The 25,829-nt window shown below is 46.4% G+C and overlaps 1 protein-coding gene across 3 annotated transcripts in view; it reads right to left on the bottom strand.

Annotated features, from left to right (window-relative positions):
- The window catches only part of PUSL1 (pseudouridine synthase like 1), a 63,442-nt gene extending 39,458 nt beyond the window's left edge, over positions 1 to 23,984 (bottom strand). Inside the window, exons 1-3 of one of the 3 annotated variants that reach the window (XM_050931492.1) lie at positions 23,458 to 23,984; positions 19,630 to 19,687; positions 5,595 to 5,782 (exon numbers count right to left, since the gene is read on the bottom strand). In XM_050931492.1, coding sequence (XP_050787449.1) covers positions 5,595 to 5,782; positions 19,630 to 19,687; positions 23,458 to 23,477 — 266 coding nt within the window. In that variant the 5' untranslated portion in view covers positions 23,478 to 23,984. Of the gene's footprint in view, positions 1 to 5,594; positions 5,783 to 19,629; positions 19,688 to 22,157; positions 22,352 to 23,418 lie in introns of those variants that run through there. The other 2 variants (XM_050931491.1, XM_050931493.1) reach the window with 2 other exon arrangements.
- Positions 23,985 to 25,829: the final 1,845 nt, after the last annotated feature.

The following is a 25,829-nucleotide window of genomic DNA, read 5'->3' on the forward strand; positions in this document are numbered from 1 at the left end:
AATTACATTCTGCTTCCCTAAATCCTAGCTACAGTTTCACAGAGGCACTGTGTTCTTTACTTCCTACCCCATAATGTTGTGCTGTTAAACACAATGTTCCACCCCAGAGGTGGATGCATTTCCACTATGGTGAAGTAATATCTATACATCCCCTCCCCTCTGCCTCCGAGATGTTGCGGAAAGGGTGTTCAGATCTCAAGGTTTTACAGAAGTGTGAAGTACCACGGTAAAATTCTGTGAGCGCTTCTGGGTTTCCTTTAGTTAATAGTGGTGGTTATGGTAGCATAACTTCTGGCAGTCTGCTGGACTGAAAATCAATTCTTTCACCCTGCTGCCTTCACGCAACAGCTAGAGATGTTCTCAGAAACTCCATGCCTCCCAATTCAATTAACATATCGGCATCCTACATCTCATCACTCCCAGAGCTCTTATTTAGAGCATGTGAGGCCAAATGTCACCCTCTGATGCATGCAAGGAATTGTCATTGATATCCAACACAGCCACATATATACACCAGAAGCATTTTTTGGTCCCCAACTCCACTTCTTGATGCTTATCTCATTCGTCACTAAAGCAAAATGCTCTTCTTACGTGTCCTTTCCCCCCAGTAACGATTAGCCATCAAACCAGACTAAATTGACAGTGTCCTTGTGATTATACATACCATGATTTAAAAACCTTTACCTCCACCCCCCCTCCCAATTCGCTAGTTAGAGTCACGGGGGGGAGGGGGGGGGACATCACTACAGGCTATTTCCTTATTGAATTCAGTCCTTCACCCACCCACCATGATGCATGCACTTACTGAGTTAAAACTGGACAACTGCCAACACCAAATTTGTTTTGCTAGAAAGAAAAATTGCCTGGAATTTTGCAAACAAATTCACAAAAGAACACTTTGCAATGCTGGAGCACCAAGCAAACATTAAGGAAGCCTAAAACCACCCTCAATGAAGCCAACAGGAATAATTTGACATGGGGAAATGGAGGCACGGGGAAGTTACGTGACTTGCCCAAGTCACAAGGAGTCTGTGGCAGAGCCAGGAATAGGATGCACAAATTACTGGGTTCAACACAGGACGAAGTAGATGAAATTCTGTGATCCGTGATAGACAAGAAGTCAGACTAAATGGTCTAATGGTCCTGTCTGGCCTTCGTAGCTGCGAGTTCTGACTTCCAAACCACTGCTCCAACCACTAGACACACAGGCAAGAAATCAAATATGGGGCCTCCACGTTTATACCCTGTTCATTCCTACTGTCAGGGTGATCAGAAGTTCTTTGCCTTCCAAACTGTGTTAAGTTCTGCAACTAAAAATATAACACCAAATTCTATTTTATGGCCTTGTTTAACCAAAAAGAGTCATCTGAAAACAAACCCTCTCCGAGCTCTCAATACAGATGCATAGGCCATTTTCTATGTGTGTTGTACAAGGTGAAAGCTATCGAGGGACAGTTCCCCACAGATGTTAAACACGTAACTTCAGCTGGCTTGTGAAATACCGGCTTCAGGCGCTGGCCACATGGTAACCACGGCCGTTACCAATCCATCTGGCTGAGGGCTTTAGCAAGTGAAATTACAATGATGCATTTGCTGTTTGCAGCGCAGCGGAGACCTATACAGGGGCCAGGTGGGTGGAGTCAAATTTGATCTTATTGCTCCTTTTTACTTTGCACCGTAACCGTCAATGAATTCAAGTTCATTTTTGCTTTGCTGTGTGTCAGATACCAAAAAACCCCTAACCTCAAAACCACCACCACCAGGATTCTTTCCTGTATGTTAAAGACGGGTATCTGGACGTGCTGGCTTACATTTGTCAACGCTGGTTTATTATTGTAGGGTTGCCTCTCAGTGCTGGGCTGCACAACCTGGTTGGTTATTGTCGGGTTGCCTCTGAATGGTGAGATGGTGGCACTGATTTTTATTTTTTTAAATCATCATCACAGAAGCATTTGCTTTAAGGGAACTTAATGGACTTTGCAAACTAATAAGAAACTAAGTTTTCTGCACTTCAAGAGACATCATCAACTTGAAACAAAAATCACAATCCCCTCTGAAAAACTTGTTTAGTGTAATCCAAAGTGTAAATATTTAGGTACAAATGAGATCAGAACAACTCTTTTGGCCAGTTTGTTTACTCTGCATTTGCCAGCATTTTGCAGCCAGCTTCATCCCTTCCCGGGGGTCAGTTGGGCTCCCTGTCCCAAGCCCCAGCACCAACACATTATTCACGTGCACCTTGGTGGGTGAACTCCCTTTCCCAGGCACCATGCGAGGCCATCTCCAAGGAACAGCAGCAGCAAAGCGAACACTGAAGAGAGAAAAGGAAGATGCGTGGCCGAGGGGGTGGGGTGGGGGCAGGAGTATGTCCAGTGAGGTTTCTCCTCAGCCTGCCCTAAAGACCCTTCTAAACATCCGTAAGAGAGCAATAATCCCTCAGGAAATTAGTCAATTAAAAAATAATAATTGAAGTTGATTGTGCCTTTAATAATAACACCACCATCTCTCTCTGCATCTGCTCTGTCCATGGAACCCAAATTCCGAGGACTGTACTTAATCATTCCCATATAGATACCATGGCACTTGTTCAGACATAAGAGAGCACAGCTGGCTCCGAGACAGCTGCTGCAGATGCTGCTCCATTTATTCACTCAGTCGAGAGCCTTCAGACAAAAGGCCCCACTGTATTTAAATGCAAAGGAGCCTGGTCACCCGGCTCCGGAAACGGTGCAATAAGCTAGAGCAGGGATTGATCCTGAGAGGTGCTGAGCACCTGAATTCCAAAACGGTTGCCCTCAGAGCTCCAGACACTCTGGTCCAGACCCTGGGAAAGCTTTCACTGTGTGTAGGTAGGACCCTGGCCACCATGGCAGCAAGCGTGGATTCACACGTGATGACCATGGCTGAATTTAGGAGAGCGGAGGACAGCTCCCAACCAGGAGGCACAGCAGGGAGGTCTCCCACGCTGACCCTTGTCATCCAGGGCTGTCACCACACCTGTCCTGTGCGCCTGCTCGCTGTCAAACGGTGCCATGGATAGCGCTCTAGAGATTGTGCCGAAGAGAACAAGAGCAGAGAGAACTCTGGGGTCCCGGCCACACAGCGAACCCTCCACCTTGTTCCGCCTGGCCATACAGCGAGGGGTCTCACGGAACATGCCTGGGGACCAGCAGCTCAGCCTAACTCTGGCTGATTCCCGACTCAGTGCATGGACCCAAGCACATCACAAAGAGCCTAAGCATATTCGGCGTTTAATTCCCACTGAAACCAATGGACGTTCAGCACTGAACTGGCTTTGGTGCTTCTCAAAACCCCACCAGATGTCTATCCACATCTTTAGGCACCTAAACACCTCTGACAATGGGCATAATTTTCAGAGTTGCTGAGCACCCACCACACCAGTTAAAGTCTGAGAGAGCTTTTGGGGGTCGGGGGGAAATCAGGACCTTTAAACCAAGCTTCCTAATCGTCTCACCATTCACCTCCGCTGTGATAAAAATGGCTGCCTCTTTGGGGTGCTACAGAAATGGGCTAGGCTGGGGGTGTTCTGTGCTTTAGGGGTGACTGTATTGCCACTAAGGCTGGCTCAGCACCCTCACAAAGGCCATGACCCTGTGTGGTATTTCATACCCTGATTTTGGGATTCTCCCAAAGAGGACAGGGCACACGGAGAGGAGAAATCAAAGTCGCATTAAAAGGAAAAAAAAAAAAAAAAACCCCAACAAACGACCACCCACGCAAAAATCTCCCAGAGCCGGCACAATTTACAGCCAGGGTTGGCGCTGTCCCCCAGTGCTGGACAACTGGATTCTCTATCCTGCAATGCCGAGATCAGAGGCAACAGTGATGTCAGCCCCCAAATCCCAGGCCTTGCTGTGTCGGCATTTGGGTCGGGCCCTGCTATACAAAGAGGAGATTAGGATTTAAAGCAAACAGGGGCGCTGGGGGGAGAGGTGCTTTACAATAATGTTGCTATGCTTAACAACAATCCTTTCACAGGGTGCGTTTCAGATTTGTTTTTTGTCCTAAGCCCGTTGGCTCTGGTAGGAGAGTATTTGCCTCCGTAAGCGTCCCTTTGTTTAAATTCACGCCACCAGACAACAGGCGGGTTGTGGCAACATGTGATGGAGCAGGCCACCTTCCTCGTAAGCATCATGAATGGGCATCTTACATCAAGGATCTATCATTTAGGTCTCAGGCACTGACCCAACTACCTGCTTTCCTTAATGCCAATTTAGATTGTAAAGCACTTATGTAGATTATTATTTATGGTAGTGCCTACGGACCAGGCGAGATGGGGTGACAGGTGCTGTACTAACAAAGAGATCATCCCAGCCCCCAAAGAGTTGACAGTCGAAATAGACAAGACAGATAGTGGGTATGGCATAGAGCTAGAGCATACAAGCAAAGTGATGGTTTGCAAACAGCATGTTGGTGCCACAATTTGGGAGGGGTTTTTGGGTTGTTTTTCACAAAGCATTCAAAACAATAAAAAAAGATAGATGTAAACATCACTCTTAGAGTTCACTCAATAATCACTGAAATGCATTCACCTCTGAGGAGGAACAGATCACTATTAACAGCTCACAGTAACAGCACACAACGGTTTAGGAAGGAAACAGAGGAACATTAAATTCACCCAACCGTTTAGAAACACAGAAAATATACATACAATATAGCTTATTAATTGCTTATACAACAAATGCAACTTCCCAACAAAAGCTTTTGGTTTAATTATCGTATTTTTCCCAGCAGCAAGGTCTGTGGGAGCAGGTGTTTCGACCTGGGTTTTGTCCAAACTAAGCTGATTTTGTGATTTTATGAGAACTCGTAATAAATTGCAGGGGGGCCAGGGGAATGAGAGAAAACGTCAGATATTCTAGTCTAGTCTGTGTAGATCCTTATATCGTGCTCATCGCTGCAGTTACATGCTCCTTTGTCTCCTTATTACCAATTTGGTATTAGCTCAGAAGGATTGTGTAGCTGCATCAGTGAGCACAGCAACCTAGTTTATTACCAAAATAATAAACTGGGGATTTTTGACTTAACTTCTCTTAACCAGGTAAAGTGGCAGACTAGATCAGGTTGAGAAGGGACAAGGCTGACCTCATTGGAGTGGAGAGGGTCTGGTTGGTGCTAGCTCCCTCTGAGCAACTGCAAATCCTGTTTATTTGCTCTGCGGTCTTTGCGTCGTTGGAAGCAATCTTACTGAAAGCCGGTTAGGTGGAAAAAGAAATGCTTTTATGAAGAGCTAAATTCAACTACATGGGCATCGTCGCATCACCATTGGTTGACCTTGCCCTGAATGCAGCAACTACAGCAGCCGGATCCCCTCAGGGTCTCCCTCATTTCAAGCCTTAGAGGGTTCTCCACAAAGCACCATTATTGTGATATGGTGAGACTGCCCTACTGACAAACGGCACTGGTGGGACAGGGGAGACTGTGTGTGTGTGTGTCTGTCTGTCTGTGTGTGTGGGGACCGGGTGGGGAGCTTGCAGAGATGTTTAAGACAGTTCTGTGGATAAACACAAGGGAGTTCATCGCAGTTTTGCCAACAGTTGCAGAGAAAGATTGCGCCCCTCCACCAAACTCACCGGATTGGTTCGGGTTTCAAGTGGTAATTGAGGGCGGCAACAACAACACTTGCAGGGAAAGGTGGCTTTCCGACACCTCTCTGGACATCCAGGTGAGCGGAGTTGCAGAGGGCATGGACGCCGGTGTCCGTTCGACTGGAGACGTAGAACTTGATGGGAGTGACAGGTCTGAGATTCTGTGCCGCCCGCTGCAATCCAACAGAAGGGACGGTGAGCAAGGGATTTGCAAGGAAGCATTAGGACACAACACTGTTCTTCGGCTCTCCCACGTGCCTTCTCCTGCACCACGGCAATCAATGGGAGCAGAAGTGAGGCATATTTATAGGCCTGGTCCCACTGAAGTGATCAGACCTTTGCTCTGGTAGAGCATCAATCGTACACATTTAACGCGAGCACGTGCAGCAAACGTAACTTCCTGCATCTGTTCAGCGGCTTCTTCCTCTGAAACTTCTTTTCTACAGTTATACACCAGGGGAAAGAGCACTCCCCACTCCAAGCCGTCTGCACATTCACCATGACTCAATGCTAAGTACTGGCCTCTGACTGTCTGAGCAGGAACAAGACCAGCCAGCTCTGTCACTGGCAAATATTTATTACTGTTTTCCCAGTTCTCATTAAGGGATTCATTCTGCAAGGGGCTGTGGTCCATCAGCTTCCAAGGACATCAACAGGAGTCCAATTCAGAGGCCTCAGCCCCTTGCAGAAAGCAGACTAGTGGGTGCTTTTGTCTCTTTGAGGCCAACAAAAAAACAATACCCAATTTTCAAACACGACAGAGTGATTTTGGGGGCTCAGTTTGAGACACTGATTTTCAGACAGTACGGCACGTTTGCCCTCTGAGAATCAGGCCCCTTTAAAAGGTACCTTAGGCTGGACACCCAAAGATGGAGGCACTCAAAATCCCTAGTCACCGCTGTAGATGCAGGCCATTGCTTTTCATATAATTGTCATCAGGGAAGAAGGAATCACATACAACAGATGTTAGTAACAATGCTTAATGCACGACTGGAAGGTGCCCAGACACTGTGGTGATGAGGATGGTATAAAAACCTAGACATAACAGAAGATAGAAGAGGAGGTTGGCTGGTTGTTTTGTAAAGGTTGGTCCTGCTTTGAGCAGGGGGTTGGACTAGATGACCTCTTGAGGTCTCTTCCAACCCTGATATTCTACGATGATTTCCCCTTTAGGGTGAGCCAGATTCTAAATCCAGTTTCCCACCAAGATATGGCTGTCTTAGATTTTCCCTAGCCCTGGTCACTCTTCCCACTCTGCCGTACGGAGTATGATTGGCTGAGCAGAGATGGCATTTAGCAGAGTGGCAGGTCAGGTGGGCAAATCCATCCCCCTTCTCACTGGACTGTTACAAACTGAGGTAAGACAACCATTTGCATTTTAAGTCATAGCTCAGACATGACATTTAGTCAACGCGCCCAGCGTTTAAGTGCAACCCAGCAGCTTATCCTGTGATTGGCAAGTAACTGGATTTACAGCCTGTTCTCATTTGCAGACCCCTAAAACATTTCGAATGGAGGTGCAGACCCCTTCGGAAATCTTACACATAGTCTGTGGACCATCAGGGGTCTGCAGATCAGAGGGTGAAAACCACTGGTCGCCCTAGGCTTCCTTACAATGCTATTGATCTTAGCCTGACTATGCACATACCCCTAAAAGAGTATGGAAACCACTCACTCAAGAGACACATCAGCAGCACCGAGGGAGCGATCCAGCACCCCTGCAGTTTTGCCACCAGACTTTAGCATAGTGGTTCTTAAACTTTTGTACTGGTGACTCCTTTCACATAGCAAGCCTCTGAGTGTGACCCTCCTAATAAATTAAAAATGCTTTTTTTATACATTTAATACCATTATAAATGCTGGACGCAAAGCGGGATTTGGGGTGGAGGCTGACAGCTCACGACCTCCCATGTAATAACCTCATGACCCCCTGAGGGGTTCCGACCCCCAGTTTGAGAATCCCTGCTTTAGCAGCTGCAGGGTTCACCCTTTCATTTTCAGTGCAGACCCCAGCTGAATAAAATCTCTCAAGCCAAAGATTCCTCCCACCCATAAAGGGAGCAATAGGCTTCCATCAATTCTTAAGATCAGAGGAGAAGCCGGCAGATCAGACCAACAGTAACACAGGACCTAGCTCCTGCATTTCCTTAGTCTCACGAATAAATGCTAACGCCCAAGGGTCAAGGCACTTCCCCATTAATACACACATGTAGTGTTGGAGCTGATGCAAGGACACACACGCAGGGATACGAGTGATGGGATAAACCATACGGAGTCAAGTCACACCCTTCTAGTCATTGGTCACGTTTGTTACCATAACACAGAATCAGGCTGCTCCTGTTTAAAAATACTGCCTCTCTTTCCTAGTGAGAGTCAGCTTAGCACTGATGCGATGTCCTGTTAACGCGACTGGCACGTTAGTCACAGTAAGAGTAAAATGAAGATGACTATGGGCAACATATTATTTATAGAGAGAAGAGACTGTATTTTACTAGTGCCCCCATACCACCCTTGAATAGCACTGCAGCTGTAAAGTGAGATTTGGGGGACGGGGAGGGGCAGTGCACAGGACGGGACAGTTAAAAATTATACCCAATAATACTAAAAATCACCATTTTTAAACCAAGGGTAGCAGAAGTACTTTAATAGCTGCAAGGTTCTGCACCACAGCACAGCTTCCACAGTGAATTAAACACCTTTTGAAAGGGATTTCTGTTCTCATTCCCCAACACTCCCCCAGCCCCCAGCAACAGCTGTTTCTCCTCTCCCCCTTCCTCCTTTGTTTTTTCCAACCTTTTGTTATGGGGCAAACAGGTGCGATATCACAGCCCCCCTACTGGGAAAGTAAAGAAAAACCCCGATAAATGAGTCATTAATGTGGTGTCCTCTAATTAAGAGACTCTAATGCAGCTAATTAGGCGTGTCTGCGAGCCCGCGCTAGGATGAAATACGTTTTCTTAAAAACCCTAGTGAAGACAGGGCAGGTTTTATTTTTTTTAACAGGAGTGGGTACGAGTTTAGGGTTCACCAGGACCGACTTTACACATTTTAAAAACACAACTTGTCCCATCTACACTCAAGTTTTCAAAGCATGTTCGCTACCTCATTGTGGAAACACACCTTTCAGCCTCACGTTCACAGGCCCCTAGGGAGAGACTAAGGCAGTTAGCCAGAGTGGGCAGGACAGAGGGGGAGGGACAGAGATCAGAGATGGGCTGAAAAAGAAATAAAGGAGAAACCCAGATTAATGACTAGCATTGGCTCCCCCCCAGAGGAGACCAAGCAGTGATCTTTATTAGATTTCAATTTGGTACCGAGAGTCAATAAAGTTTTAACCGCTCACTCGGCAATGCCTTCCAAGCTCCTGCTATTTTAGCAGAGAGGATTCTGGACTCTTAGAAACATACCATTATAAAGGATGTGGAGGAGCACAAAAATGTAACTGAACTGCAGGGGGAAGGCCTGAGAACCAGAACACATCCCACCAGAGCCTTTTCCTCTTCCTAGGCCTTTCCTCTGGAGCGCACATGTGGTTACAATTAACAAAGAAAATCTTTATTTATTACCCTTTAGCAGAGAGGAGCAGACAGAAATTAAACAGTTTTCTTTAGCAGACCTTGACATGTGGCTCAGCGACTTATGGTAATGTTGAGGTTGCATTTAGAGAGCAAACTTGCAGGGAGACGGGTTTGGGTTTAGCAGATTTCGTCAGGCACAGGAGAAGTGCAGCAGATCCACACTTGGGGAACGGGGCTAGAGCCTGGGAAACACCCTGCTCGGCTTGGTATGCATTTGTGTCTTCTTGGGCTGAGGACTCAGCGGGATCCCCACACCCACCCCATCCCTTCTCCAGCCCCTTTCAAGCCTGTGTCTGAACAGCACTGGAAGGTACTGCAGCGAGAGCCATGCGCTGAGGTTTGGATCTCACCCCCTGCCTGGGAGAAAGTCTCTCTTTTTGGAGAATAGACTGGAAAAGAAGAGTGGACTGTAGGATCCAAGCAGGACTGATTAACTGACTGGCACATGGGTAACAATGAATTTACAGAGACACACACACACACACACACACACACGCGCACACTGGGGACAAAGAAAAGCTATTTTCACAGCTGCCTCCATCCAGCAGGCGTCCTTCCCATGCAGAACTCTCTGGAGAGGAAACTGAAGGATCTATGTGCTGAACATTCAAGGAATAACCAACAACAAAACCGGAGCTATTAAAAGCTATTTTCCCTCCAGCCCAGCAGCCACGTGGTCTTTAATAGGTATTACAAGCGACTCCTGCACCAGATTCCTTTTTAAGAGCTCAGTGAAAGCACATCCTAATTAATCTCTCCAATGCAGTGCATTGCTGAACTGCTGACCCCAGTTGCAAGCAACTCACAAATGACCCCTTCACTTCTGAGAGTGTCCCATAATTGGACCATCCAAATGTCCTCTGAGCCTCTATGCAGCTGGTGGTTTGTTTCCCCTGATTCCCACAATGCTAATCTGCTAATATCACCCATACTGAATTATGAAAAGATGCATTATTTACTCTTCAGTAATTTCAGGGAAAAGCCTGACGACAAAATAAAAACACTTTAGACCTGCATCCGAGGAACTCACCCTGGCATTACTGATATTGATTAAGCCTCCCAAATACTTCCCCTGGGTATTACCTCAGAGATTCAAATGAGGAAACTGAGGCAGAAGGGTTACGCGACTTGCCCAAGGTCACTGAGCTGGGGAAGCAGCTAGAAAAACTCCTTGGTAAGCTTGTTACATGAGGTCTCTCAGCTCTATCCCTGACATCAGAAGTCACCCAGCCACGATACCTGCCTAACTGCGATGCTTTACGTACTGAACCCACAGAGACAGCAGAAACTCTGGCTGCAGGGTCAAATTCTATTGGCGACAATGGTGCAACTCGCCTGATTCCAGTGACGTTTCCCCTCAGTTACACTGGGGTAAGCCCTGCAAAAACACTTCAGACCTCTCCAAGGCCCCTTCAGCGCTTTGCAAACTACAGACGAGTCTCACCTTACGTACATTTAACATGCGCAAATTCATCTTTGCGTGGTCAGCAAAAAAACAAGAGAAAAACAACAATTTAAATTCTGTACCTGTAGCGCGGGCGATTCCACCCGCCATTACACTCAATGTAATTTTCACTATATGCAATTTTTGCTTTACGCGCTGACAGCAGAACGTAACCCCAGAGTAAGATGAGACTCGCCTGTAATGACATCCATGTGAGAACAGAGAATAGCATTCACCCCCTGGGGAACATGCTGACGGTGAAGTGACCTGCCCAGAGCCAGACAGAGAATGAATGGCAGCACCCTGAGAAAATCTGAGCTCCCTGAACCTTGCTGTGCGCTCTAACCACTGGACAATGCTTCCTCTCTGACTGTGACATATTAGAGAGAAGGGAAATGTATGCTTTCAAATGGGTTTTAAAGGTCAAAACAGAAGCACTAGGGCAAACTGCATGTGGAAGAGAATTCCATCAATAAGGCACCAGATGTGCAGAGACCCCATGTGCTGCACTGGCTCACAGCCGCCTACTGAGGCATGAGGGTACATTTTAAAATTAGTGGGCCTGATCCTCTTCTGGTATATATCTGCACAGCCTCATCAACTTAGTGCTACACCAATTCACACCAGCTGAGGATCTGGCCCGGTACTTAGGGTGATGAATGCAAGTTCTTGTGGCAGCAAGGAGAGTACAGTAGACACATTCACTAGGCCTGGAAGAAAGGGTCTAAAAGTCAGTCGCCCACATCGCTGGAGGAGCAATCCAACTCAAACAGGGACAACAGATGACTCATTCCTGTGTCTACCTTCCTTTCTTTGGAGTTTGTTCTGAAACAGCCTCACGCAGTCCTGGGCAGCTCTGTTCCCCACTCCCCCTTGCATGGGAAACAGTATCTGGATAGAGCACAAAGCTGCTGGCCAATGCAGAGCTCTGCGCAGGAAGATATGTTCTGGGCAGCGTTCGTCAGCGCGATGGGAAACAGCACACTTGGGAGACGATTCAAACCAAACAGCAAGCACCACACTGCACATAAATTCAGGGAGAAAAATACAAAGAAGCAGCAACGTACAACAGCTCAGGGTTTGGGGGGTTATAAATTGGATGTGTTTATTGCATTTTAGAGATCAAACTGGGTGCAGTTTACTAGCTGTAGCACTAAACAGGCTGATACTGCAAATCCTAACAGTGCTTCCTTATGCAAGTAAGCCCACTGAAGTCTAGGTGCTCACTTGCATGAGTAACAGCTACTCGTTTGAGTAAGGGGGTTAAAAACCTCAATGCTGAAGGTTTGTCCCTCTAAATTGCATTTGCTGTGGAGTTATCCATGCGTAAGGGCTGCAGGATCTGGTCCTATATATCTTGTCAATATTAATAAAGAAATAACAAGAGACGTGGCCAAGCCACAGTGTTCAGATCTAGATCCAAACTCTAGAGAAGTCAGGGGTGGGCGGATGCATAGATCTGGGTCCTAGGTTTGCTCCCGTCCCTGGAAACGATACGAGTTTTTAAGGGTTGCAGGCTAAATAAATATTCACCAAGAAAGAAAGTTTTAATCTCCTGGGGGAAAAAAGCCAAACATATTAAATCATCATCTATCTCTGTATGCTTAGTTTGCAAAACTGATACATCTCTCTGTTTCATGCAGGTGGTCTCTGAACACGAACAAATCTGCGGCTACTATGGTGCATGCCATGATCACTTGTGAACTTCATGGTGACAGTGGGGATAGAATCAAAACCTCCTGCTCCAAAGGACCAGTCCCCAGCTACATGAGCTAAAGGAGAATCTTGGTTAGCAGTATAGGATCTATGGCACACAGTTAAGCAGTTCTGATTCCATCCAGGAGAGGGCAGTGTAAACATGTTTACACTAATATGTCTACGTGATGCTCTCTAGGAGAGCACTTCACCACCATCCAGCCCTGAAGGAATCTAAGGCACAGTTTGGCAACCTAGACCACATACGTGCACACTGTAGGCTCTAAGATAGCTCTCCCAATAAATGGGGCAATTCTAGCTGGAGCCACAGATGTTAGAATGTCCATCAGCTTGAGAGATTTTCCCCAGACTTCCTCCAGGTGGCTATCAAGAGCTATAGTCATCCACCACAACAGCTCCAGAGTAGTCTTAGAATGACCCCAAGGTGAAGAAACAGGCTCTGCCACAACTGCCTCATCTGGAGATGAGGAAGAGGATGCTAACGGAACCAGGGGCTGGTCCGGTTCCTTCTCCTCTTGCAGCTGCTCATGAAAGGGAACCCAACTCTGCTTGGTACCAACACTAGGGTGCTTGTCGTGATAATTCTCCTGATGCCCAGCAGATGGAGCCGGCTGAGATGGCTGCAGAGATGCTCTTGACTTTTTTGGTGGGGGGGGGGGGTGGCGGGGGGAGACCCCAAGGTTCCAAAAGGGCCAGAGGTACAACCCTGGACCCAGCTATGCCTAGCCCAAAGGTCCCTCCTGTAAGCTTCCTGCTGGCGCTGGGGTGAAATGCAGGGCGGGCAGGTGGAATATCCCTCCTGATGGGACTGGTTAGGTTGGAGTATATAGGAACCCACTTCAGAGACCAATAAGTATGAAGCGCCGTACCCATCAGTGCCACAGAAGGAGGCTCAAACTCTGAAGAAAGAGCAGTCAAGGAAAGGATGTGTGGCTTTCCCCTAGACCAGGGATCAGCAACCTCTGGCATGCGGCCCATCAGAGAAAGCCGCTGGTGGGCCGGGATGGTTTGTTTACCTGCAGCGTCCGCAGGTTCGGCCGATCGCAGCTCCCATTGGCCTAGAACGGCGAACTACAGCCAGCAGGAGCTGCAATCGGCTGAACCTGCAGATGCTGCAGGTAAACAAACCGTTCTGGCCCGCCAGCGGCTTTCCCTGATGGGCCGTGTGTCAAAGGTTGCCGATCCCTGCCCTAGACAGTACCGGCCTCACTGGTACCCGAACAGCCGCATCCGGTGGAGCTGCTCAGAGCAGAGATGAAGGTGCTGGAGGAGGTATCTTGAGCAATGGTGCCAGGCAAGTCTCTTGAAGTGCTGGTGACGGTGGCTCCGGGAGGTTCAACAACTCTCTCTCAGCCTCCAATGACTCAGGACGAGACAGTGCCGGGTAGACGCTCTGCAGTGCGAGGAGATGCTGATGAAGGTGCTTCAGGAGCCAGTCTCAACAGGCCCGCACTGGGTTCTGGAGTTGTCAAACTCCCTTGCTTAGAGGTGTGCTCTGGGGACTGCCTCCTCTCTGAACACCCTCCCGAGTCTCTGGAAGAGCTCATCCTCCTCGAGTCTTTTGATGACGCCTCTTTATTGGTACCAGTGATGCTGATCTGCCTCTTCCTCCCAGCAGCGCCAAAGGTGCACTGCTGACTGACGCCAAGGTGCTCAGTACCCAGAGCGAGGCAGACGGCTCGGATGGAGGCCAAAGTGCTGATTCGATCAGCAAATATTTTAACCTGGTTGCTCTGCCTTTCAAGCACTTCAGGCAGCTAGGGTGAGGGTCACTACCAGGCTAAGCCTTGCCACAAGAATGGAGAGCATGGCACATCTCCGGTACCAGTCCCCAAGTCGGGTGCCAGAGCCACACAAAACAAGTTTTTTCCATAACAAACTAGCTAGCTACTAAAGGACACTAACAATACCCGGGTACTAGATACAGGTATTGAGAAAAGACTTGCAGAAGCAAGGACAGAGAGCTCCAACAACCATCACGTGCAGAAGGAACTGAAGGAGACCTGAGGTGGCTCAGCCCTTTATGCCTGCACCATGTGCACAAGATAGAAAAGGGCACTTGGGCCGCCCTGATCAGTGCTGCTAAGGGGTAAAAACTCGTCAATAACCATGCACTGGAACACACCAACACCTACAGTGGAACAGACATGTGCAATCGCTTGAAGAACATCATGTCCTTCAGAGTTCAAGGTTGCAAGAAGGTGGAGCAAAGGGGACAAATTCTTACAGACTCCAAAAGTTTTCCAATAATGTTCCTTTAAGACATCCCATGTGGTTCTCATAAATGCAACCCGACTCAGCAGCGCCCGACATCAATCCAACCACATGAAAGGAACGAGCCTATCCATGAATTGGCCAGCGTGCAGCTGAGGAGATCAAAATGCCAATGCCATGAAATGACAAATACGTTGATCTAACCTCCCCCTCTTTTTTTTTTAATTGCCCATTCTACCCATTTGCTTGTTAAAACAAAAAGTTGCTCACTCAGATGTTGCAAAACAACTGCTGAGCTCATCCAAAGCCCCAAGCATGGGACAGGGAGGGAAAGCAGTGCTATGCTATGCAGAGGACAGGATAAATGGGATACACGGCCTTTTGGACTCTCTGTCTTTCCAGCTCTGTGTAACATTTACGCAGCATTCCAGATACAGTCTCTGGAGACAGGTGGGTGCTTTATAAATCAATGAGCAATACAAATAAATGTTGCAGAGATCTTCAATTAGAGTTACGATTCTTAGCCCCCTAGGCAGCACTTTTTCGCCATAGATCTCTGAGCTCTCGGCCAAAGGATGCGAGAATTATCATCCTCAGTTTGCAAATGGGTAACCCAAGGCACTAAAATTAGATGACTTGCTTAAAGTCATGCAGCAGGTGGGTGGCAAAGGCGAGCATAAAACCCAAGTCTTCCAATTCCCAAACCAATGCCCCAGCTGTCGGACAGCGCTAACTCCCACCACCAGAATTACAGACAGCCCTCAGCTACCACAGCAGCGAGTGCCAACAGAGACCATCAGAAACAAGCATGGCAAATACACAGACGCATAGTCTTCTAAGGACCATTGCACCAGTCAGTCAGAGTGACCACCAGTGATGGAATCCCACCAGGCATCACGCAGTCAAGTTCCCAGATCTGGCTCAATCCTACAAATCCATGACTCTCCTGGGAAAACCAGCCAGAAGGCCTGGGTGTGGGGAGGTCCAGATGCTGGCGATCCAGGTGCAGCTAGTTGGGGCTTGGTGGGGTGGCGATCCAGATAAAGCTGGTTGGGGCTCAGTTGGGTGGGGATCCGGGTGGCTCACTGGGATAGTCCAAGTACAGAGGGAGTGGGGCTCCTCAGGGTGGTTCAGGGTGTGGCAGGTGTGAGGCTCAGCAGTAGGGTCTGGGTATGAGGGGGTCTGGATGCACAGTGGTGGGGGAGAAGCCCCCTGTACAGAGATCCCTCCCCGTGCAGCTGAGGAGTGATGGGTGCATGAAGCTGGGAACTAGGGGAGTTTGCAGAGCTTCCTTCAACTGCGGGAGAAATGTGGGGGTGGGTCTGACCCAGCCCTGTATGCCATTCAAGGGAAGAGAAAGTCCCGTCCTCCCCAGCCAGCTGGGACTAGCAGCTGAGCCTGGTGCAGGGTAGGAGCCACCAGCCAGGTCTTCCCCAGTCCTGCCCCTTGCCCTCCAGTGATTTACCTCTCTGCCAGCTGCCGTGGGCACCCAAAGCATACTGCTGGGGAGGGTTGCATGACCGCTCTTGTGGCTTCCCTATCAGAAAGGGATTTTTCTTTGGGGATGCAAAGAAATCTGTGGGGAACATAAATTCTGCACGTACGTAATGGCGCATAATTCCCCCAGGAGTAATCTGACCCATCACTGACATGCAGGTACCTCTGACAGCTCTGAAAAATGGCAGTTGTTTAAGAGCACATAGAAAGACAATGCAACAGTTTGGCCAGAAAGCAAAGAATAGTGCTTGTTAGCTGAAGCTGCGACGGTAATTATTTTTTAGGTAGACATTTCTTAACCTAGCTCAAATTTAACCAGGACATCAAGGTCTACAATTCTACCCATGCAAAATGTGAAGAGCGATCTTTAATGGCCACAAGTCATTCTTTTCAGGGACCATACACGTTTACCATCTCATCTTAAAAGGACAGTACCTCCAAAAGTGTATCGCCACCTGACACCCATGTTGGGGCACTGATTCTGTGCTATAGGTTCACACCATCTATTGAACTGCACACAGCTCCATCCTGCACACCCCTCCCACACATACATACTCCTCCAAAGAGGAAAAGCAGAGCAAGAGCAAAGACTATCCCAGAGACGTGCACACTGTCCTTAAAACCCATAGGTGATAAGAAAACATGCTGCTCTAAGAATACTATGCTCAGATACTACAGTGAGGGAAGCCATCATACAGAACCTAGATTGTCTAAAATACAACATATGGTTTACTATCTGCTTCTGGCAAGCCTAAACCCAGCTCAGAAACATGCCAGAGAATCATCTTTCCAGAAGTGAAGTTTATGAGAACCATACATCATTTCTGTTGCTTCTGAAGTGACTAGAAACAGTCGCGCGAGAGTCTCATTCTGGATAGCAAGCGCAGTCAGCTGCAACACAAGATGCCTGGATTGTAGCCTCTCTGACAGCTCAGATCTCATCTCTTACACAAACAGGCATGTGTTTCACTTTAGTTTATAACTTACTCTGACTGCAAGAAGTAAATTAAGACAGCAGAGTCTCCTTTTAATTACAGCCACTCGTGGGGACTGGGGAATCACAGGCAGTGTTCAGGGATGCGCCGCTCAATCCAGAATTGTAATTAACTTAGCGTTACTTTACAAAAATGCCTAGATGTGCAGAGCATTCATTCTGCAACCTGCACTAGTGTCCCACTTTCTACTAGCTGACATAGGAACAAGTCTTTTTTCACTGATACTGCACAGTTAGAGCCCAATCCTGTTAACAATTGATACAGAGAGAAGTCCTGACCACCATGGGAGGTTTCCTGGAAGTTAATGGAACAACTTAGGTGCTACTCACAGTGTCTGTAGGAACAAACCCATATTCAGTGTATTAAAAGGGATATTTTCAGGTTAGAAATCATTTTAAAACCCCACAAGGTTTCTTTATACATGTTAATAGTTGTATCTGAGAGCATTAAAACTGGAGAGAACTTCTAATGGCACAATTTCCTTCTTCAATTTTTGCATTTCTTGTCAACTTGACAATGAAAATGAACTAGCCAGTTTCACTCTTGTTTACATGCAGCATTGCTGTAGCTGTGTTGATCCCAGGATATTAGAGAGACCAGGTGCGTGAGGTAAATCTTTTATTGGACTAACATCTGTCGATGTGAGAGAAGCTTTTGCATTTAGAGAGCAAAGAACTGTATGTAAGCTTCTCTCTTTCACCCATAGAAGTTGGACCAGAAAGAGATATTGCCTCTCCCTCCTTGTCTCACTTTTGTTTACAGTTACTAGTCAGTTTCATCTTTGGGTGTCACACACTAACACAATGCTGTAATGTTCGGATTGCAGTTCTGCAGGGGAACGTTAAGCTTAAAAATCAAAAACTGTTTCCACTGGAATTTTCAGAACCACTTCTACTGGTCTTAGGTTTCATGGAAAGTTCTTCTTACAAGTCCAGCTTTTGGTTTAAGTTTGACCAGGCAGAGAAGAAGGTGGTCTTGTGGTTAAGGCCCTGTATTGAGACTCAGGGATGCTAAATTCAGTCCTATGCTCTGCAACAGACTCCCTCCGTGACATTGGGCAGGTCTTATAAACTCAGATTATCAGGTGTTTAGGAAACTAACTCTCATTGAAATCCACGAAGGTTAGGTACTTCAATACCTTTGAGGATTTGTTCCTTAATTTCTCTTGGCCTGAGCTTCCCATCTGTAAAATGAGGAAAACACCACTTTGGCACAGGTGTTTTGTGGGGCTAAATTAGTTAACATTTGCAAGGTACAGTGAGGGGAGCTATGTAAGTACACAGGAAGACACACAGGATCGCTTTTAATTGCTCTACCAGGAAGATTCCAACTCAGTATCAAGTCTCTATAATTTGAATCTATTTGGTTTTGCTTGTGTAGAAACTGAGAGATTATCACTACCTGTCAATTAAGTGAGAGGACGGAGGGTAAGAATCCAGCATTAAATTAAACATTTCTGATGGCTTTGCTTAGCTAGGACAGTCATATGATCCTGTGGAGGGGAATGCACTTAAACAATATAAGCATGATTAGCAAAATTCCTCTACATCAGACAAAATTCCTGCACATTAGTCAAGTCATTTAGGAACCAGATGTTCCCTCGGTACAGTTCCCAACAGAGATTACAGAAAAGTAATGGCTGAGTGAAAGTGCTGCCCCCTTTGAGACAATAATGACCATGAGGAACAGACATTAAAATTAAACCAGTCATTCATGATTGCATCTCTGGGACAACAGGCTAAGTACACCATTCTATGAGTGTTTACATTAAAATTAAGCACAAATCATTAATTTTAATATACCATAGGAATAACTGAGTTTTGGTTAATTGCCAACAGCTATTAAATACATGGCTTTGGAATGTGGCACCAGTTTAACAAATGCATTTGCAGGCTTTGGAAATAATGCTTCGCATCCATACAAGGATCCAAGGAGGTTTTACAAACATCGTTCCAGTAAAACTCTCATGCCCCTGGGAGGAAAGTATTTTAATACCTCTTTCATAGGTGGGGAAAACCGGGCACAGAAAAAGCTGGATGACTGCCACAAGGTCCTATAGTAAGACAGGTTTTGTCTACACATAAACTTTCACCCATTTAGTTAAACTGGTTTAGCTAATACAGCGCTACATGGACACCAGTTTAATCAAACCGGTTTAAAATCAAATCTCAAGATAAACCAGCACAACTCTGCATTTAGACAAGTGCCTAGCCACACAGAGCAGCTTGAAGGACTGGCCCCCACATCCCATCAAAAAACAAAGAAAAGGCATGAAAAACATGTCCTGGATCAAATCCTTAACAACAATGCCACTGAACTGCTGGGTAACCTGGTGCAAGTCACTTCAGCCCCCATGCTTCAGTTTTCCCATCTTTAAAATGGGGATAATAATATTGCACTCTTTTGTAAAGAGCTTTGAGATCTACAGACAAAAAGTGCTGTACGAGGAGCTAGGTATGATTATTATTATAATAAAGTGGTCAGCACAAGGACAGGTGTTTCCCCTTATAATATCTGTGGTTCCACAATGCAGTCTTAGCTTTTCAGTTTGTGTCAGTGCCACCCCAAGTACCTACCTCCAAGTAATTCTGGACACCGAGCACAGGCTGATCAGTCAACGTTTCCATGACACCACTGCAGAGCAAAAGACAGACAACAGTTTTTAGCAATTGTCCGTGAACTCCAACCTTCAGCCAATGGCTGCACATAAGCTGTAATGTAACACTTAGGCTGGGTACCTGGACTACAGCAAAATAAGGATTGTCAGCTTTTTTGTCAAGTGACTGATTGTGATTGAGATCCAAGGAATTCTTTATATACAACTGAACGAAGGATTAAATGCTACCTTCCACTTCTGTGCATGCAAGCAGAAAGCAGTACGAGCCAGCTGGTAAGCTGCAGGGGGGGAAAGCCAGGAATAAAGGGTGCTCTTCCCCTGCAAAGAATGGGGTTTGCTTGTTCAGATCAGGGAGGATGAGGCTCTCCTTGTTATTAACCATTTTAAGATTCGGGGGAATTTGAGGAGCTGATAGCGTCACTGGCATGGCTCACCCCTTCGCTGCATGGGCCTGACCCAAAACCCATTACAAGAGGAAGGATGGTTCAATGGTTAAAGCACTGGTCTGGGACTCAGGATCAAGTCCGTCCTCTGCCACAGACTTCCTGTGTGCCCTTGGGAGTCGTTAAGGGTATGCCTACCCAGCCTATGGCACCGAGCCAGGGTCGACAGACTTGGGCTTGCACTATCCGTGCTACAAACTGCTCTGTAGACATTGCAGCTGGAACCCAGGCTCTGAAGCTTAACAGACGGGATGCAGGGGTGGCTTCATAACCTGAGCTCCAGCCAGAGCCACAGCACTGCCTCCCCTGGCCATTTTTAGTGTATAGCGTAAGCCTGTTGACCCAGGCTTGGGGGCTGGCTGCCGCGGTCTGCACAGACATACCCCGAGGGAGAGATTTTTGAACGTATTTAGATGCCTAAAGACACTTTTGAAAATCCTGTTAGGTACCTACCTGCATCTTTAGGCACCTAAATTCCCTTAAAAATTTTTGACCCTTGGTCTCTCTGTGCCTCAGTTTTCCCTCTGTAAACTGGGTGTAAAAATATTTCCCTACCTCACAGAGATGTTGAGAGGACAAATGCCTTCAACACTGTCAAGTGTTCCATGACACTTATACTACAGTTATGGGGCCCCGACAAGCAATGTAGATAGATTGCCATGGACTTTAATGGGCTTTGGATCAGGCACCAATACTATACACTGAAGTAAAATTATATATATGTTTTCCCACCACTGTATGCTGCTAATTTAGTCAGGCTCTCATTTAGCAAAGCAATTAAGCACATGCTTATGTCCCTTTGACTTCAAGAGCTGTTAAGTGTTGTACGGTATTGAGGCCACAAAAACAGGAATCAAAGTTTTCCAAAGACTTCTTAACAAATCACATAGCATGGAGTTTGCGGCTTCCAGCTATAGTAATTGTCCCATTAATAATAATGGCCTAATCTGATTATAGGCAAAGAACAATATTTAAGCAGCAGATGCAGACACGAATCTATGACTATGGTTTCAATAGATGACATTTGCGTATCTTATTTCAGTTATTCCTTCTCTACTCTGATTTCATTGTCTGCCTAACAGAATGTCTTGCCGAGAGTTAAAGATACTCACTCAAGGGGGAAAAAAAAGAAAAGCAAAATAATGCAATCTCAGCTGTCAAAAAGGATTACGTGGCATATCCAACGTTGAATCTCTCCCAGCAAAAATTAAATGGCCCCTTTACTGCATCTAAAGACGTGTTTATCTGCCTTGTTTCTCTCTGCATCATTCAAGTATGAAGGAAAACGGTCACATACAGCACTTCACATTTTTAAAAGATTTAATTAATTTAATTTTACTTTGCATAAGGTTTGTGACTGCAGAAATCACAATCCACTCTTTTCTCCTCGTTCCCTGGCCAGGCCTCCAGCCTCCTTCATCTCACCTACATAGGAACTGCCACGCCAAGGATCTCCTCTTAGCTACTGAGATTTCCTCCTCTTTGGTCTTCCTGCTTTACCCCCTCACTCCCTCATCCCATCCACGCAAAATACTGCCAAAAGTCACCTTCCTTCCTCCCACAATGTTTTGATCACATCACTCCTGTCTCCGAATTTCACCCCCGATTTTCCCTCCAGCCCTTCCATATTAAGTTCAAGCTACCTGTCCTCACCTTTAAACCTCTCCATAACTCCATTCTCAGCTACTTTTCCCTCCTACTGCTCCTGTTTCTCCTAAATTGCCCTCAAAAGTTCCTTGAGATCCTTCTCCTGCTCCAAAAAGAACGAGGCGTCCTTGTGGCTCCTTAGAGATTAACAAATTTATTTGGGCATAAGCTTTTGTGGGTTCATTAGTCTCTAAGGTAGCACAAGGACTCTTCATTCTTTTTGCTGATAAAGACTAACACGGCTACCACTGAAACCGTTCTCCTGCTCTTGACCTTCATGAGTCAGTCACAGGGCACAGGCCACCCTTTCTAAGTGTCTGGAAGGCCCTCCCCCCCCCCCACCCCAGCATATAGCTGGAATGATTGCTCAGCAGTCTAAATTAACAATAACAACAACCTCACTGAAGTCCTGGGGACGATTCGCAGAAGGTAAAGGCTTTCAGGATAAAGTCCCAAACCCCGCTGATGCTACTGCGAGTGAGCAGTGCAACTGAATGTAACATCATACGCGCAAAAGTGCATTTGCAGGACTAGAGCTTGAGATCAGAAGCTTCTTGAGCCAGGGACCTTGTGCCGCACTGCGAAAAATAACTAGTAAACAGGGGACAAAACCTGGGGGTTATTCTAACAGTCGCCGACCTGCACGTGAGTGATTTTGATTCTCACATTAGAGACAAAGTAGAAGTGACAGGCTGAAAGTTATAGACATTGAGGCCTTGTCTACACTAGAAAGGATTTGCCTGTAGCTAATACTGGCAACAGAGTTTGTTTATAGCACATACCAGTTCCCCAAACAAAAATTAGCTATAACTGCACCTACATTGGAGCTTTTGGCGACACAGCTCTTCTTTTCACACTCCTACCCAACAAAGCTACATCCACAAAAACTCTCAAGCCAAGTTACTCTGCTATAAGTCCCAATCTACAAACTTCAGAGGAGGGGGCCGTGTTAGCCTGTACCCACAAAAACAATGAGGAGTCCATTGGCACCTTAAAGGCTAACAGATTTATTTGGGCATAAGCTTCGTGGGTAAAACCTCCCACTTCTTCAGAGGTAATCTACAAACTGTTCTTTGGGGTGCAGGGATCAGCCCCCATGGGACCATTCGCTGGATCAGGGCTCAGCCTGAAATACTTCCAGCGATTCAAATGGAATTACTTTGCATTTACACCAATTTGAGATCAGAATCTGGCTCTTTTTTCTATCCTCCAAGGGAAATGTGTCATCCTCCCATCCCCCATTCACTACAGGTAGGGCTTTGAGGGAGGAGAGAACCAGGACAAAATCTCCCCCACCTCAAATGATTTGTCCTAGTTCCAATTTCTAATCCACAGCAGATGTATTCCTGCTCTCCTCCCCTTCCCTAGGCATTCAATAATGGGATTAATATTTATCAAAAATACAATGAATTATTTACCTTCAAAACTGGTGTGCAGTTTCTGTGCCTCCCACCCCTTTATGGTGACCAGATAGGAAGTGTGAAAAATTGGGACACTTCCCCCCTCCCAAGGGCAGGGGTTATAGTTGCGTATATAAAACAAATCCCCTAACATTAGGGCATGTGGTCACCCTACACCCCACCCTGTGAATGTATAGGCCTCTGGCTTGTTTTACCAACACCACAGTATGGGAGGATCACCACCACTACAGCACCTACCTATATTTAGTCCCAAAGTACTGAAAGAAAACCAAGTACCGAGTTTTGGGAAAATTCATCTCTGTTTGCAAAGGCTCTGAGTTAAAAGCTCGCGTAGCAGCCACCAACGCTGCTGTTACATCTTCCCCCTCTGGATTTTAGCAACACGGACCTACTCCCCATGGCCTCTGCTTGAAAACAAAACCCTGCCCCGCTTTGCAAGCTCAGAGCAAACCCCCTCTCCACCCGGGACCCGCGCCCGACCCAGCGTGGAGCTGCCGGGGGGATCAGATTTCAGTTTCGGCAACCAGCCTTTCACCAGGCCCCTTGCAGGGCAGCACGCCCAGCTGCCTCCTCTGCCCGGGGACGCCCAGCAATGAACGGTCTCCGCTCTCCTGGGGCTCCCGGCTCGTTCCCTCTCTCGGGACGCGGTGCAGCTCGCCCCTGGCTGCCTCTCCAAACCACGCGCCCCTTCCAGGCTGGATTTTCATTCATGCATTTTGCAGGCAGAGCCGCGGGGAGCCAAGTCGGTGCACACGTTCAGGAGATAGGCAGCTTGCAGGGGCCTCCAGAGGTTGGCGTCGCTGCTGCTTGCAACTTTTGGCAAGCCCTCGCCACCCACAAAGCAAGAGGAGGAGCTGATACTTAGTTGCAATCAGCTTTAGGGAGTGAGGTAAAGTTTTGCCTTTGGTATGAAACGTGTAATGGCTTTGCGATTCCCCCCTCCCCCCAAATCAATTTTTTTTTAAAGGTCTGGCGAGATTTATATAACCTTTAAAGGGTCTCGTCTGCTCCATCCTGTAGCTTTTGTGCATTTAAAAATGCTCCCTTTCATTGCTGAAATTCCTTATTTTACCTGGTTGGGGAAACAGTTGTGGGTTTTGTTTTTAACCAAAATGTTTCCCCGCAGATTTGCACCCCAGGCGGATGCAGGGGGAACTTGAAAATGAAATTGACTAGACGCTGATGTAGCTCAAGAGGAAACTGACTAGTCTGTATCAACATGGCCCCACCACCTCAGAATAACGTGAAAAACACAATAAACAAACAGCATAAACAGTGAAAAGGAAATTCTGGGCAGACTGTTCAAAAGTAGGTTTAATCTCAGGATTAAACAAAGACTGTGAATGGCTAGCCAACTACAAAAGCAGTTTCTCCTCCCTTGGTGTTCACACCTCAACTGCTAGAAGAGGGCCTCATCCTCCCTGATTGAACTAACCTCATTATCTCCAGCCTGATTCTTGCTTGCATATATATACCTGCCCCTGGAAATTTCCACTACATGCATCGGATGAAGTGGGTATTCACCCACGAAAGCTCACGCTCCAATATGTCTGTTAGTCTATAAGGTGCCACAGGACTCTGCTGCTTTTAAAAGTAGGCAAGTCACTTAGACCCTCAGTCCCGCTTTCACAAGGAATTTAAGTCACAGATCCTCAAAAGTATTGAGGTGAGCTGGGCACCTTCTTGCCTTCGAGAATCCAGCCTGGAGCTGTGATGCCTAAGGCACTGATAAAAATTACAAATCCCCTAATATTAGGGCATCTGGTCACCCTACACCCCAGCCTAAGAAGGTATAGATCACTGGCTTGTTTTACCACGTTACTGTTTAGGTTCAAAATCCATTCATTTACAATAATCTACAGTGTGGATTGCAACAGGAAAACAACCATTTGTTGTCCAGGTGGGCATTTTCCAATCTGTGCCCCTCAAAACAAATAATTAAAACACAAGCTAAAGGAGCCATGCTGCCCTGGCAGAAGCAACTAATGTGTATAGCATTCATCACGGCTGGGACCTTGGTGCTAGTGGTAATACTAATAACAAATACAAGCTGGAAACACCAAGCTTTAGGGAGTCAGGCTTCACAGAGCTGTACACAATGGAGTTGCAGCAGCATTTAGATAAAATATATGATGCGAGTCTGCAGCCTTTATTCACAGTGGTAGTCATGCAAGTAGTTCTATTAAGTTCAATGGAACAGCTCCTGTGAATAAGCACTACTCTACAGAGCAGATCCTCAGCTGGGGTAAATTGTAATAACCGCTAAGTGGACTTCAGTGGAGCTATAACAGTTTTACCAGCTGAGGATCCACCTAAAGGTTGCAGAATCAGGCCCATAACGACGGCTCAGCTCTCAAACCAGCATCCATTTTAACTAGGGCTGTCAATTAATTGCTGTTAACTTACGCAATTAACCAAAAAATTAACTGTGATTAAAAAAAATTAATCGCACAGTTAAACAATAGAATATCAACTGAAATTTATTAAATATTTTGGATGTTTTTCTACATTTTCAAATATATTGATTTCTATTACAACACATAATACAAAGTGTACAGTGCTCACTTTATATTACTATTTTTTATTACAAATATTTGCCCTGTAAAAATGATAAACAAAAGAAATAGTATTTTTCAATACACCTCATA

The sequence above is a fragment of the Gopherus flavomarginatus genome, chromosome 21, assembly GCF_025201925.1.
Source record: "Gopherus flavomarginatus isolate rGopFla2 chromosome 21, rGopFla2.mat.asm, whole genome shotgun sequence".
Lineage (NCBI taxonomy): Eukaryota > Metazoa > Chordata > Testudines > Testudinidae > Gopherus > Gopherus flavomarginatus.